The following is a 16366-nucleotide window of genomic DNA, read 5'->3' as shown; positions in this document are numbered from 1 at the left end:
ATATATAGAGTAATCTGTGAAAACAAATCAAGAATTGTGAGAGCTCTTGAGGAAATCGGAATGGAAATCGAGGAACAAAGCGGTGAGGGTTGAATAACTACATTTTAAAGCAATAATCACAAATAAAATATTTTTGAGGGAAAAGTAAAGGCAACGCGAAGTTAACACAGAAATCTCCCGGTTTCGATAATATACCCGTGAAGAAGCTCACACACCAGCTTAAGGGCATGCGTTTTGACGGTTGCACCGAAGGAAAGGAGGACGGGAAGAGCAAACGGCAGCCCTAATTGAGCGAGAGGAATTTCCAAAAACTGAATTCTCTGCTGTGCAAGCCGCCGGCAGGAGAGGATGAAATGATCTAACGTTTCAACGTCCCCGCATGACGCACATAGTTTCGACGGCGTGAACCCACAACAGCATAAATGAAGACTGAGGCGAGGAATCCTTCATCGTTTTATGCCGTAGTTGATCCACCTGCAGACGACTTCATCGCTTTCTTTTCACCTCGAATTCGTATTCAAAATGCTGTCTGGACATATTCGGATGATAACCTGCTTCAGCAGTTTGCTGACAGGAAGCTAGAAATGGAAGTAGAATGTAGACCTGTTTCTAATAATTGTTGTTGTTGCCTTAGGGAGTGTCTCGTTCTGCAACCTTTTTTTTTATTATGGTGTATGTTCTGCCAAATCACCACACCAAAAAAAAAATAAAAAGAGAAAAGCTGTTTCATGACAGAGAAAAGAAAGCATAATAAAAATCACAAGATAGGATAAAATAATTTCGCACTCGTGGGTGGAATATGGCTGCAGTTTTGTTCTCTGCTGTGCCGGTTAGCATTATCACTAAATCATAGCCTGTTTCGTTCTTTATTCGCCATTAATTCCATCACGTGAGCTGCTAGCCGAATCGTGAAAGAAGCTGCTCCAGATGAAAGAAGAAGCATGATATGGAACCGGCCAGAAGCTTACGACTAACTCTCATCCTAGGCTTCTGCACGGTAAGCAAACGTAGTACGCATCCGTGGGTGTAGGCTTCTTCTGAATGAGAGCACTGAATGCAACCTCGTGGTCCTGTGATTGGCTGTAAGGATTCGAAGAAGAGTTGAGACACAAATTAGTTCCGGCCGGAGGAGCATAGCTGATAACAAGATAGGGTGGCGGTTGTTGAAATGATTTCAAAAAGTCGAAGTACACCGACATCAGACTCTATTTTCGTGTTTTGCCTCTTGGCGGGCAGAGACACAGAGAAGCATGATATATCTTTTTTAAATGGTTGCAGTGGATCGAGTGCAATGAGCGCTACACAGAGGATTATTAATAGCGATAGTTTGGCTTTACTTAGAGCTGGCTCCAGACTCGTCAGCGTGATTCATTTATACCGCATTGTCATAAACTGCCGGTTCTGAGAAGACGTGGTGCAAGAGCAGCAAAAATCTCACACCTCGGTCTTGCTGTGAAGCAGGATGATTTGCTATGCGCCAAGCTGGCCCTCATTGAAGCGGAGGGTATATTATCTGTAACGACCAAAAAAAAGGGCTTGAATAAGCATTTGCTGCTGCGCTAAGATACTTGTGAGAACGCCACCATTCATCTACATAGCATGCTTTTAGTCTGATCGCGGTTATTTTTTTTTTTTTTTGCGCACAACAGGCAATAAATTTCTTCTGTCTGGTTCGTTACCTCCTCGGGCGCTACCGGCGCAGATCTGGTGAGTAGTGCCTTTCGTGTATTGGCATACGGTAGCCATTATGTAGTGGCTTAATATCAACACAGGTGTTAACGAGTTACGATGCTCTGTGCGGGTCAGCTCTAGAGTAATATTTGTGCGACATACTAGGTATTGAGTACAAAAAATGTGAAGCTTTAGACGGTGGACTCTGTAGTTGTATCCTGAATCGTTCGCGGATCCTAAAGCTGCCACAGCTATGGGCATCGGCGGAGCGATGCCCCTCGAGCGGCTTGGAAGGAGCGTTTTGTCGCACAGTATGGAAGTAATAAGAGGGGGTACGGAAATTGTACTATCGCGATGGAAATCGCGATGGAAATCGCGATGGAAAATGTACTATCGCGAATAGCGCGGTGCCTACGGGCTCCGCGGTTCGAATTTATTTTCATCGCGCTTTTACCTGGGTGGTAAAAAAAAGACGTTACTCTCTTTTAGATGCGTAGATGCAGATGCAATTGACAAGTGATACAAGCTAGAAAGCAATTCTTAACATTATACCACGTCTAACACTCAGACATGCAGCGCGAACTATAGCGGTTATATTGTATCAGGAAAGGGTGATGTAAAGGTGTCTGAAAGTTTTCATTCTTAAAAAAAAATGCTGGAAAAAAGTTCCTCTTCTGACATATTGGAACTATTGAAGCAATACTCGAAATAAGCTTACGCGGAAAATTAATCTCCATGCAGGAAAGATTGGAGGTTGAGAAAGAAAATACTAATGAAATCTTTATCACGTACCGCTATAGAAACGTCTTTTGAGCGAATTCCACCAGAGCGCCAGAACACGCTTATGAGAAATGCTGCAGCGAACAGCATAAAGCCGTGCCTCTTTATTATAACCACTTTAGTTCCCGAGCAAGACTTTCTATTAAAAATGTCGTCATTAATAGCGTGCTTACAATAAAAAAACAACAAAAAGGAAGTACTTTACAAAAAACACTATGCGATTGTGATCTGCTTCTGCGCATAGCGATGGCAATGAAGTGGAAATGGGGAGACATTTTGGAGGGCTTAAAGGAATATTTTGTTCGACAGTTCACTAACTAAGATGACAATATAAATGCTAATGTGCGAAAGAAGTGGTTTGGTCAGCGAGTCTCGTGGATAACGTGTTGGGTCGGCACAGCGTGGGGTTCTCGGCCATTTTTTCCAAGTATTTCGCCCCCAATATCTACTGGTTTCGCAGTCTACGAGCGCCGTGATGATTTCTCTCCTACTACGAATCTTCACTCCCCATGGAACGCTAGATGCATATTTCTACCCACTCTGCAAAGAGACGCAGAACGTGGCTTTGGACCCAGTAGTAGAAGCTGCACTCGTGCAAGATGGATCGCACTGCCTTTAGCCGGTGTTCTGTGCTGAAAACCAGACAACGTAAACGTCTTATTGGGGTATCGGATTTTTTGCTCTCATCGCAGTCCACATTAACGCGATAAAAAACATATGTTGAAAAATTCGGTCTCATGAAAAACTGCCCATAATTCGAGTTGTCCATATTAACGGAGGCAACGTAATGCAAACAAGTGATTGCATTACTGCTAGAAGTTATTATAAACGAAAGGACGAGAGAAAAAGGAGAGTTTTCACTGTTCCCCGAAAGGTGCTTGTTCCATGGCAGCTTGAAGTGTGCTGCAAATATGTTTACGCGGATTGCCCATTTGTTAGAATTGAAGTGTACTTCGGACGAATTAACTTCGTATTTACGGAAGCATACTTTAAATACATTGCCAACATGCAAATCCGATTTCCCGAAACGCAATTTCGAGCACTAGATTGTTCTACGGCAGCTAGATCTGTGCTGCAAATATGTTTACGCGGACTGCCCATTTCTTAGAATTGAAGTATACTTTGGGCGATTTAATTTCGTATTTACGAAAGCACATTTTAAATACATCGCCATCATCCAAATGCGATTTCCCGAAACGCGATTTCGAGCACTACATTGTTCTACGGCAGCTGGAAGTGGGCTTCAAAAATGTTTACATGGACTGCCCAGTTGTTAGAATTGAAGTACATTTCGGATGAATGAATTTCATATTTACGAAACTACACTTTAATACACTGACAAGATGTTAAAGCCGCATAATTATGTTTTCACGTATTTGCAACGTGCTCGCAGCATACTTGAAGTGAGGTACTTTTTAAAAATTTTAAGAATACGTTTCGAATACCAAACATGAAATTTCAGGAGCCTATTTCCTGTATATTTTTAGTGCATTTATGAATACCAAATATGTTTAAAATGCAATCTAAATATACCTCCAAATATTCCAAACGTATCAGTCTTCGCTAAGGGGAATCTTCGTTGCATGCGCCTATGATTGAAGCAGCTGCTCGAGATTCTTGTACCGCGTGAAGGGCTCAATAAAAAAAAATCTGCACTACAGAGTTCATTTTTATCATTTATTTCCCGCTTCTTTCCCGACGTGCACAGAGAACGGACTCGTCTACGACGTTATCTTGGGCACCGAGAGCTTCTTCGACCTCATCAGCGATGCAGCGATGGCGGGCGTCATTCACACGAAGGTGAGTAAAACTGTGCACGAGATTGAGCCTTTGTCTTTTCGGCCAGCTTGCACTTCTGCTAAGGACTGTTTGATTTTTAGCACTCATAACTTCTTGGCTGCCGATATTTGTCAGAGAAGGATATCCACTTACTCCCCTAAGAACTGACTTAAATACAGGTCATCACCACAAAAGGACCAGCGAAAAGAACACTCACCAGCATCATGCCATGTGTCAGGTGTTAAGAACTCGCCCAAACTGCCACGGTGTTCCATAACAGCGTTTTCACTGGTTCCAAAACAATTAGGCAAACGGTTGGTTATTGCCCCACTTTTTTTTTTGGGGGGGGGGGGGGGACGGAAACTGAAAAGAAGAGTAATATGGGATAACTTCGGAAGAAAAGGGCAACTAAAAAGCATTGTATTTAATAAGAGAACTCCCATTGCGCACTAATAGAGGGCAACACTTTGACTAGATCGTTCTGTATACGGAGTACCTGTCTCGCAACGGACCACATTACTGAAACCTCCAATGCCAGACTAAAATCAAAGGACGTCTACTCATACTATGCGCCTCATGTGTTACACAGGTAAGGAGGGGTTTGTTACGGACCACTATTAACTCTCTAAAACTCTTTGGCACTGGCAGTACACAAAATGCCTTTCGCTCTTGCTGGCGTCTGGGACTAGTTTGCTACTTTTGAAGAACAATGTAGACCTGTTCTTAAAAATTCGGACCGCTTGGCAAACTGATTTACGCTCATAGCACTGCTTGCCAGCAGTTAGCTCCATCCTAAGGAATGACTTCTTTTTCATTATAGGGAATCCCACTGTACCGAAGGAATCGAAAAGTAAGTTCGGTACACATCTTATTGCAATCAGTGTTCGCAGGCTCAACACACTGAGTGTGCTGACCGAATGGGATGTACGGGGTCGGTGGCTCCCATTTAGAAGGTGCAGCCTTTTCACCCGACGTTTTCTGCGTCCTATGTGACCACATCCGCACGCCTGCAATTCCCGCGCTTGGAAAGGTTTGTGCACTTAGCTGACAACACAAGTTCTCATGACAGACTCTGAGAACAATAAAGAAGAAGCTAACTTGACCAAAAGCCATGTCTTAGTGTGACGTATGAGGGACCCTCTTTGTTAAGTGGCTTGAAAAGAGAGTCGTATAGGTTTGGAGAGGAGACGAGGGGACATTCAGACAGTGGGGTGTTTCCATTGTGGTATGCCTTGGAGAGCTCTCTGAGAGTGATGCGAGCGACTCTTGAAAACGCAGGCGGTTGTCCAAAGGGTGCTTGGAATTTTCCTCCTGTGGAACTGCCTAGCAATGTTGATATGCTACGCGACCAACATTTTCGCCATCAAGTTCTACAGCAGCACGGTAAGCATCCACGGCCAATTGATTTTTTGTTGGTAATTCTGCGTTTAACTGAAGTGACGGCCACCTGAGCTGTTCCCCTTTTAACACAAACGTAATGATCTGCGACTCTAAAAATGGGTAAAAAAGGGAAACCAACATAGTTTGTGTTAGGCTCCCCTTAAACTGTACCAATAGGGACATGTTTAGAGTCCGTAAAGCCTCCGCTTCTGAGGGGCCTTAAATGGCACCACTGAGACAGCAGTTGTCGGTACGGCCGCTGTCGGTAGCGCCAACAGCGGCACTCACCATGGAGCGGAAAAAAAAACCCGATAGCGCTTAGTGACTGAGATAAGATAGAGAAAAAAAGCAGAATCCTTTGTTTTGCACAGGCAGTGCGGTTCATTCAAGGTTGTAAATAGTAGCATTGTTAATTCAAAGCCACGCACCCTGAATCGGATGCCGTGGAGTTGCCATTGCCTGTGCTGACCCACAAGAATTCCTAAGTGTTAAAAGACTCCCGCGGAGAACCGCTGCTCTAGGGAACAAAGATCGTCATAGAAGGGGCCGACACAGTGCATTATTCAGTAAAAGGTAGAGCATACTGGCCGCTGCGGTGGCTCAGTGGTTGTGATGCTCGGTTGCTGACCCGAGAGACGCCGGTTCGGTACCGGCCGCGGCGGTCGCATTTCGATGGAGACGAAATGCTAGAGCCCCTTGCACTGTGCGATGTCAGTGCACGCTAAGGATCCCCAGGTGGTTGAAATTATCCGGAGCCCTTCACTACGGCGTCCCTCATAGCCTGAGTCGCTTTGGGACGTTGAACCCCCATGAAACCCAAACCGAAGAGCACACTCACCATGGTGTAGTCTTGGCTGAGGCGTTCTATTGCAAAACATAAGGTCGCAGGATCAAGATCAAGCCGCGGCGATTACAGTTCGACTGGAGTGAAATGCGCCTTTTGTTAGAATAAAGGAACTCATAATTTTTTTACGAAGTTTTGTGTAATGTTAGCTTATTCAGTTACGTGAGCTACACAATACTGCGCTGCACCCGCTTGCTCATCAACATCGCCTCAGCTTCGGTCGGATCTCGCAGTGCCCTTGTCTGTTGTTTTCGGGCACCGTAGGTCGGCGGCAGCGGCATGTGCATCGGTCGCTGAAGTTTCAGTGACGATTAGTGACGCTGAAGGAAATAGAGGAAAGCTTTCAGTCGCCAGTTCTTCTTAGTCATGTTGGGCGTCTTAGAAGACCCACACACTTGTCTACGAACAAATCTCTCGGCTGTCATTTAAGCGCGCGATCTTCGGGCAGTGAGCATAGTGTGAATTTGTTCTTCTGATGTCGACTAATTTCATGCATAATATTTACTACGGAAACACACATGAATAGACTGTGCGAAGAACACATCAATATAGCGACGCTGAGTGCTATCGCGAAATCCACCGCTTCTCTCTAGAAGTAGTTTGGAAACGCTTTCATTTATAAATTATGTTGATTTTGCACTCTCGCCTAATGGTACGCGTACATCCTCTTCTGTTTCATGCTTCAAGACTGCATTTGGAGATCTGCCTAAGCGGGCAAACGAGGCGCACCTCCGGGTGAGTAAAGCACTCAAGGTCGACGTGTTTAACGCATCGACTACGCCCCATTGTCTGCACAAGATAAACTTTGATATTACTTCGAACTAAATTAGAAAGTTAAGATCTTGCAGGTAAGCTCTCGTGACTTGTTGGGTTGAAGATACTGAAGTGAACACCTATCTTTTGTGTTGAAACGGTCAGTTAGTACGTCGGCAATGCTTTCACGTTGACGCAGATGAAGGCGCGAAAGAAAAAGAAAGCTTCAGCATGTTTTTCAAAACCTCCTCTTGCTTTTATTACAGAATATGCTGTTTTACGAACTGCTGGTTCTCATGAGCTTCTTCGCTGTGGCCAAGGTGAGGAGTGCCAGTGATTTAATGCGTTCTCTCTTGTGACAACATGCAAGGTGAGTGCAGCTTAGGTTGACAAAGACAGCGTTAAAGACAACACGAATGGTTAAGCGCAATCTACCAGCAAGAAGAAACGAGAGGTCATCGAGGCTTTCCAAATGGTATCGGGTATGGAAGGTGACTACGTAAGCTCCTCATCGGTTGTCCTCGCCCGAAGGGAGATTGCTATGCTGTGTAAATAAAATTGACATTATTGTCAGCTGCGCGTGTGTAACAGTAAGGCAGAGTTAGTATGGTTACGCCGCTAAGCTCCGCACCAAACTTCAGAAACACTTGTTTGATGTTGTTTTCTTTTCTTTTTAAGACCTTTTTTTAATTTTATTCTTTTATTTTTGCTGTGGGCATAGTGAATTTTCGTGTTGTGTTCTCTTGCCCCCTTATGCTTTTATCGAGTTTTTTGTCACAATCTTTTTTTTCTTTTTTTCACAGGAAAGGAATAAAGCCTCAGTTGGTAGATTACACTTGACCGCTCGTGTTGACTTTCACTGTCTTTGTCAACCTAAACAATGTACGTCTTGTATATGATCTTGTTCTAACTGCACAACCCTCAGCACTTCTTCCTTGTGACATCAAAACAGTTTACATGGAACTCTGAGAAACTTAACAACTTGCAAAGCAACCGCTTCTCTGGCAGCGCTTGATACAGCATCTTCACCTGTCGTCTCTCTTGGACAACACAAGCAAATGTTAGATCTCGGCAGTTTTCGGGCAGCGAGAACAAATTCAACCTGCCACGGAAATTTTTGTGCATATCTCGGTGTTAAGCGTTGTTTGTGCATTTTCAGTTGCCTTAAACCAGGCGTACTTAGGAGCAACTGCGACAAAACTCGACTGAAGCAAAATGACTGGTCATGCGTTCTTCACCAGAGATAAATACTACAGTTGCGAAATAGTTTTGCATGATTTGAAGCACTTCTATTCCGCACCACATTGCATTCATTAGAACTATAACTAAGCCATAAATAGTTAGAATGGCATTTTAGCGCCTCTAAGTGGTATACATCGTGCTCTGAACGACAAGCTCGTTAAAGCTGTGTGAAAGAGCTCGTTCAGCAGTGGTTTACATCATGTGGAAATATCGTTTTTTTTGGGGGGGGGGGGGGTTGCCGGGGGGGGGGGGGGAGGGGGGCGTCCACAAGAACCTCTTTCGTTTCACACCATGACCAAAAATCGTGCGCAAGCTCGTTGCTCAACGGGAAATACTTGATCAGCGCAACTTTTTCATATATCGTAAAATTTTACTGCATTAATCATTATATATCCGCAGATTTCCCCTTTGCAGACTTGCATTTCCTTGCCAGTAATGTTTTGCTACCGACAAAAACATTCCGCTTTGGTTTTGTAGGGCAGTCTTCACTACTCGATGCGAGAAAATTAAAAAGAAAAAACAGATTTTACTACTCATCCTAAGAATGTACTATTACCTTCGATGTTTCTATAACAGTAGCGTACAATACTCAACAGTTGTCTCACCATTAAAACTGATGTCAAAGAATCCTGGACTTCGCATCATGCAACATTATCTTTTCTCTAATCTTATGAGAACTACTTTCGCTTTACTGTGAGATTACGACGTTGCTGGCGTGTTAATGATGTCCGACTCGCGGCCGCAGGCGTTCGTCCTGTACAGCCTGTACTGCGTCTACCGCGGGCCCAGGGAGAGCGATGTCGCGGACAGCGCGCTCTCCTTGAAGTCATTTCCAGAGGCAGGACAGGCCGCGTCGGTGGTCGTCGATGACGTGTCCATCGCCTCGTCGTCCCGGCGGGGTGCCACCGAGCGCGACAGAAGTACGCCGTCGGCAGGGTCCCGCCAGATGACGAGCTCGGCCGGCGTGTCAGGCGCGGCGTCGCCGTCGGGAGTCAGTGTTACCGAGAAGAGGGTGTCCTCGGCGAAAGAGACCCAAAGCCTACAGGGAGGCATACCGAGCGAACAGGCGTCACCACCTTTGGCTTCGGGAGCCTCGACTCCCGAAGCAAAGAGCCACTTGAAGATGGCGAAGCCAGTTCGACCGAAAAAACAAGCCGGTAATCCCACGCGAGCAAATCCCTCGTTGCCGTCATTTGTACGTTCACGAGATTCACCGACTTCTGGACCGAGTAATCATCCCCACGCGGTGAAGGGACCAGAGGCGGTACAGGCTAGCAACGCCACCTCGCGCCAGCAGTCGCCACCCTCTACCCCGGGGGCGATGACCAGTGGCGTTGCGACGCCGACTTCGGGCAATGATCTCGAAATGGCGAAGACCGGGTACTTGCGCGAAAGATCGCCGTTGCGGACGCCGCAGCGCACCCCCGGGACGCATTCCCTACTGCCTCGCGAACGTACCAGCTTTCGTCGATCCTACATGACAAGAGAATTCAAAGGTACCCGCGGGCAGTCCTCGCAGACTCTGCCGTTTACGATTTCACCGAAAGAGCTGACCAAGGTTGAGGCGGCTTCTGCCACACCCGAGGTCCAAGCTAACACCCGACGCGCCGGCTCTTCGTCAGTGGCGTCGCCCCTAAACTAGTGCAGCGGCAAATGCGTGCCTCCTACTCCACATGGGAGGATGTCGACACGTGTCCTGCAGTGAGAGGCATTGCTGCAGTCACATGACTCTGATTTCCCTGTAGTAACGCGTGCGCTGCCAGATTTTAGATATAAACAATGCTTTTTTCTAATGTTTTTCGTGCCTATCTGTGTGTCAATGACGTTAAGCTTCAAACGTTGATTACAAACCCTCGCAGTGCCTTTGTTTACTTTCCTCGGAAATCTATTTGGAATCATTCGGTGCATCGTCCTAATTCACAAGCGTCAGTGTGCGCATCGTGCATGATGCTATTGACTTTTGCGTGCGTAACTACATGAGGACTTGTCGTTCATCGCTACCACTTCTTGGTTTTACGAAGACGACGCAGTCAGTTTCCGAACCTAACCAACTCAACCAGCTTTGCAAAAGAGAAAAGAAATAAAGGTTGGAGATCGCACATAAACGTAAAAGGGAACGTTCTGGTCGAACATTTGGCCTCGTGGGGTACATATCGCGATAGGCATGTCAAGTAATGATGTGAAGTGATGTGAGCTGTGTGTCGTGGCCGCTGAAAATGCCATGAAATGCTACATATTGCTGTTTTATAAAAATACTGGCGCCTGGCATGGGGACTCAGTAGTTTATCGAACGAGCTCTATAAGCGTTAGTCCTGTCTACTGCTATTTCTTCGCCCCGGTGTTAACTGCCAGCCCTTTTTAACGAATGGTGAACAACGAACAGCTTTCCGCCTTTGCTACATATTACTGTACTAGAACGGAAATTTTGTCGGCGGCCAATATTTAATTTAAGTATCATCTGGTGCCTGTTGGAGGTCTACCGATCCTGGTTCAGGCTGAACGCACTATCTGGAGAAGCGTTGAGGTGAGCGATGTGATATCCTTTAGTTTTAAGAGTGCGTTTGTAGGGCTCCGCGGCTTAGAGGAGCAATGTGTTCTGTATTTACCGACGCGAAACTGATAAACATGGTAAGATCTCAAACACCTCCCCAGTCGCTTCTTCGCATGAGTTAGACAACGGCGAGTCGAGTAAGGGGAATCGAGGGTGCCGCATCGAACCCGTCCGATAGGCGAGTGCGTATTTGTGCTCGAGTCTGCCCATAGACAATTCTGCACAGTAGATGGCAGCTCAGGAACCTTTCGGTGCTTGATCGGCACTGACTCAAATAGTGGCTTTGCTTCTTACACTTGGGTTTGTTGGTTTCGTTAAGCTTTTCGTTTTGACTATTGTAAGCTTTATGGCTAGAACGGCGAGTGTGTGCCGCCAGGACAGCAATATCTAAAAACTACATGCGCAATCAAGGCAGTAAATTTTATGAAGAAATGATATCAACTGATTATTATTGCCTGTGCTTACGGGTGTGTCTGTGTAGATGACCAGGTATTCAGTAAGGAGCCTTTGACAAAAAATTCGGTAGCTCTTCCTGTCCTTTAATTCCCGCTAGCCGCAGCTCGGGTGCTTCAGGTTTCGGCGGCAGATGCCGTGGCTAGCAACATCTTTTCCTTCCTTTGTTATTTTATTTATAACTAGACACTAATAACAACAATAACTTGAGCCTGCTTACGTGTGGGAATGCGAAAGCATTATTTATTGCGCGGCAGAGTTCCTTTCATGAAAGGTTTTACAGGCACACGTTCAGAACTTCGAGCTGCACACAATGATCTTCTTTGCATGAACCAGACAACGGCGGGTCGAGTAAGGAGTCGAGTTGAGCAACGTCAACCCAACTCAATGACTGTCTGCTTACATGAACACGATACTAGCGAGTCGACTCTCGCGGCGTGCCCTGTGAAGGGCGACCGCACGAGTGGAAAACCGGCACCCGCTTCTGTTATCCCCTGCGGAAAACGCTTTACCCATGCGTAAAAAAGGATTAACTGTAATCTGCGGAGGGGGCTGCGAGTCAACCCCCCTCTGCAGTCGGGCACCCGACTCGACTGTCGCTTACCTCGACCCCCTAGCGTATACATGAGCCCGACAGCCGGTTTTCAGCATACAGCCTGCTCGATCAGAATTTATCGAGCTCATGTAAACGCCCACAATGACTGTAGTCAACGCCAAGCGCGCTACAGGAGGAGCAAATGGCGTCGCGTATGAGGAGAGCGGCGGCAACGACCCTTCATGGCAAAGCGCGCTGCAGCGCGCTGCATAAGTCTCGTATACATGAGCCCGACGTTGGTCGAGTTTAGCAAGGTAAACTCAACTCGATGGCTGTGCTTACATGAACTCGATACTATCGAGTCGTCCTTCACGGTGCGCTCTGCGGGGCGCGACCGCACGAGCAAAAAACCGGCACTCGCTTCTGCTCTCCTCTGCAGAAAATGCTTTCCCCAAGCGCCAAAGAGGATTAAGTATTTGCACAGGGGCAGAGTCAACCCACCCTCTGCAGTCGGGCTGGCCCATCCCGACTCGACGGTCGCTTATCTCGACCCCCTAGCGTATACACGAGCCCGACAGCGGTTTTCAGCCCGACAGTCTACTCTATCTGACTATTTTTGGGCTCATGTAAGCTCCCGGATAGATAAGAGCCCGCGGCGAGAGGCGACAGAGTGCTTTGCGCGCCGTCAGATGGTGTCACTACGCGCGCACTATTTTTCCTCCTCACCTGCCGGCCTGCCCCGGAGTCGGAGCCCGAGTGGGATCGCAAGCGCGCCGCGTCGGCCCCATGAAGTCACCCTATATGCATGCCCCCACTATCGGCGCAACGCGTGCATCTCGCTCGGAGACTGCGTGATGACGTCATCTTTTTGGGACCATCTCTCGGCCCCCAACAACGCGCTCGCCGATGGAATTTCGCTTAATGGGGCTAGTAATACTTTCGCATTAATAAACATAAGATGTACTTGAGATTGGACTAATCTGGCTTTGCCAATCTGAACAGCGCACGTCTTGCATATAACTTTGGCAAAAGTACGTATAGCATATGGCAGGCGTTTGAGCCGGGCAGTGAATCATTTACTACCTATCTGAAGACACGTATCTACAAAGGGTAGAAGAATTCTTGTCCTGACTTATTCGGGTATTTTGAGTTTTAAGAGTGCCGGAAATGCTGCACTACCTACCTTAAAACAAAATCTTTTTGTCTATTTGATGAAAGCTGTGCATGATCGCTGGTGGCCTGGGATCTCCATAAATATAAAGCAGTTTTAACCTACGTAAAGGCCCGCCTTATTACCTAGGGGCTTAGATGCTTCTTATGGGTCATGGGTCTCCTCAGATTCCGATAAGAAGCTTTATGGAGATGGACAGGAGCATCTACACCGGACATTCCATTACGAATAAAGTACTAACAGGTCCGGCCTTTACCGTGTTATTAAACGAGAATTTCAGGCACCGACGATTACCTGACTTGTGCTGGTTTCCCTTATCTGCAGGCACTACTCCCCTGCTTCAGAGGTTTTTCAGTTTTCGCAAAATTCTTTCAATCGTTGCTGCTGCCAGACGACGAAATGTCAAGTAAGATGTGCGTGTGGTGAATGAAAATCTGAAGCGGTTAGGCGCTACACCAGAGAGCAGCTCATCTCCTAAAATTTTAGCCACCAAAATTCTTATGTATTTTACATATTATCGCTTGTTCCGCAGTTCTAAACAGGCAGTGTTACGTGCCTTGAGCGCCGCCGTTGCTTTGTCCTGTGCTCTAGGGCATTCGAAGGTTCTCAAAAGGTTGCGTTGGAATCGACGTCAAATTAATTTTATGGGCGCGCAGTATTGGTCATTTTCACGAAATGGACGCTACGCTGTGGCGCCGCTGCGGACTAGCATAAGAAGAATCGGCGCGCCGAACTCCGCCGTTTGTGTTTGAGACGTTGACATTGTTGTGAGAGTTTCGCTATGAAAATTTTTTCCAGTTCTGTCATATGCATGTCGACAAGACAAAGAGATAACAAGAATCACTAAAGGTTATAGTGCGGTCTTACTGAGTCCAGCAGTGAAGAGAGAGCATGCGAACGGCAGGTTTCCATGCTGCGGTGCAACGCTAGCAGGGCCATGGCAGCACTGTTGTTAGGCAAGCAGTCTATATATCTATACAAGTAATGGTAACGTGACAGCGTTAAGGAGCTCGCATAGCAGAAAACCCGGCGTCGTCGTCGTTGACCATGAGCGAAAAATAACAAAAAATCCCCAGAGAAGCAACCTAGGAGGTAGACGGGCCACCTAGGTCACGTAATCGGTGGCTCAGTGCCTATGGCGCCCGGCTGCTGACCCGAAAGGCGCGGGTTCGATTCCGGCCACGGCGGTTGATTTTCGATGGAGGCGAATTTCTAGAGGCCCGTGTACTGTGCGATATCAGTGCACGGTAAAGAACCCCAGGTGGTAAGAAATTTCCGGAGCCCTTTCACTACGGCGTCCCTCAAAGCCTCGATGGCGTCTCAAGTTAGTCACGTACGATTACAATTTGGTGTACAGGCATGGACGCCTGCACTAAAATGCTGACGCACTGAGTAGGCTGCCACTGCCTCGCCCAAGTAGATGAGCCATGCACTCCTGCAGATATATATATATATATATATATATATATATATATATATATATATATATATATATAGTATAGAAAGATAAACGTATTTGGTTGCTAGAGGCAAAAATTCAAAGTTGAAAACGCTTCATTTAGCCATAGATTTATTTTGAGTCGACGTTTCGGACAGAGCCTGTCCTTTCTCAAGACTGAAGTTACAGGGGTCTTCTTCCTCTTCTTAAGGAGTTTACACTGGCACACATGTACGACACATGAACAAAAGAAACAAACGGTGGCAAAGAATACTAGAAAAGATACAGATAGAAAGGGAAAAAAGGGGGAACAAATAAAAAAGAAAAACGTGTTGTACCCCGCCGCCCACCCCGAAGCCGCGGGGAGCCGACCCCGGACGAGGGAAACAAAAAAAAAAGGAAAACACGGAGCGGGAGAGGATAATGGCTACCCATCAAGGCAACAGAGCGGCGGCGGGATCGCCCGGTGGCGGGATCGCCCTACACACAAAAGTTAAAGACGCGTGCACTCGCGTGCCCCGTACACAAAGAGTAAACAAATAAACAGAATAAAATGCAGACAGGGTCGGAGCTTCCGTCATCTTGAACCACTTCGGCAGCCAGAGCCAAGGCCGAATCAGCGGCGCCGTGAGCTTAACTAAACACACGTGCACTGTGGATGAAAACACCCAGACACACAGCAGTAAAACATCCGAGCTCATGCCAGTGTCGTGTGGCGGCTAAATGACAATGGCGGGAGCATTTAAGCGAGTAAGGTGTACAGAAACAGACGGTGGCGGAATTGTCCAACATATATAAATTGGAGATGCTTGCACTCGCGTGACCTGGCCAGAAAAAGTAAACAAATAAACAAAATAAAATGCAGACAGGACAGGAGACTTCCGTCATCTGGAACCATTTCCGCAGCCCGAGTCAAGGTAGAATCAGGGCGCCGTGAGCTTAACTACACGCACGTGCACTGTGCCTGAAAACACCCACAAAAGAAAAAAAGTGGAAAAACATCCGAGTTCGGCCAAGTGTGGTGTGGGAGGTAAATGTGAATGGCGTGAGCAATTAGGCAAGGGTTCTTCAATTGCGCCCCGTCGTCAAGGTACTCGAACTGGGAAGATAGGAGCAGGATGGGGTAGGGAATGAAGAAATTTGTGTGAGCTTGAAAAAGATGTCGCTGGCAAGAAACGACCGAGGTATGTCAAGCTGGCTCTCGTAATGTCAGCAACGGCCCTGCAAGGGGCGGATGGAGGACAATACACCTGGACTTTCATTAATGCCGTGAGGAATTGTTTCAAATTTGTAAATGAAGTACGACTCGCGTTGTTCTCTTTCCCGGGTGTTGTGGAACCCACCCTGTAGGACTGTTAACTTAATTGCATCAAATGGGTGGTTTCGCTCATTAATGTGTTTTGACAAGGGAAGGTTGGGTAGGGATAAGATATGCGCGCGGTGGTTATTAAAGCGAATTCGTAGAGGGTTAACGGTCTGTCCAATGTACTGCATACTGCACACACTGCATTCTAGGAGGTATATTACGTTGCAGGAATCACAATCAAAGTTGCCATTAATTTCCCATTTGAAGCCTGAAGCTGTGCTTACTGCACAGCTTGATGTTTGTATGTGTTTGCAGACCTGGCATCTACTTTTTCCACAGGGCCGGCACCCCAAAACCGGCTGGTTATTTGTTTTTGAGTGTACAAGAATATTTTTAATGTTTTTTGGTCGTCTGTAGATCACGTGAGGGGGAGCAGTGAAAATTTTGGTGAGGCGCTCGCTTT

The 16366-nt window shown here is 46.6% G+C and overlaps 1 protein-coding gene across 1 annotated transcript; it reads left to right on the top strand.

Annotated features, from left to right (window-relative positions):
* Window positions 1-917: 917 nt before the first annotated feature.
* On the top strand, window positions 918-10121 carry LOC144118707 (uncharacterized). Its single transcript, XM_077651554.1, has 7 exons — window positions 918-997; window positions 1650-1707; window positions 4160-4251; window positions 5509-5613; window positions 7142-7189; window positions 7474-7527; window positions 9195-10121. The coding sequence occupies exons 1-7, from the start codon at window positions 947-949 to the stop codon at window positions 10089-10091; spliced, it is 1305 nt and encodes a 434-aa protein (XP_077507680.1). The 5' UTR covers window positions 918-946; the 3' UTR covers window positions 10092-10121.
* Window positions 10122-16366: the final 6245 nt, after the last annotated feature.

Source organism: Amblyomma americanum, chromosome 2 (genome assembly GCF_052857255.1).
Source record: "Amblyomma americanum isolate KBUSLIRL-KWMA chromosome 2, ASM5285725v1, whole genome shotgun sequence".
Lineage (NCBI taxonomy): Eukaryota > Metazoa > Arthropoda > Arachnida > Ixodida > Ixodidae > Amblyomma > Amblyomma americanum.
This window is presented reverse-complemented; position numbering and strand designations above follow the sequence as displayed.

Excerpts from the sequence above, each read along its gene's own strand:
- LOC144118707 (XM_077651554.1), top strand. The coding sequence starts at position 947 with ATGGAACCGGCCAGAAGCTTACGACTAACTCTCATCCTAGGCTTCTGC. Across the intron at positions 4,252-5,508 it reads CGGGCGTCATTCACACGAAG|GCGGTTGTCCAAAGGGTGCT; the intron begins GTGAGTAAAACT and ends TTGAAAACGCAG. Across the intron at positions 7,190-7,473 it reads CAAACGAGGCGCACCTCCGG|AATATGCTGTTTTACGAACT; the intron begins GTGAGTAAAGCA and ends CTTTTATTACAG.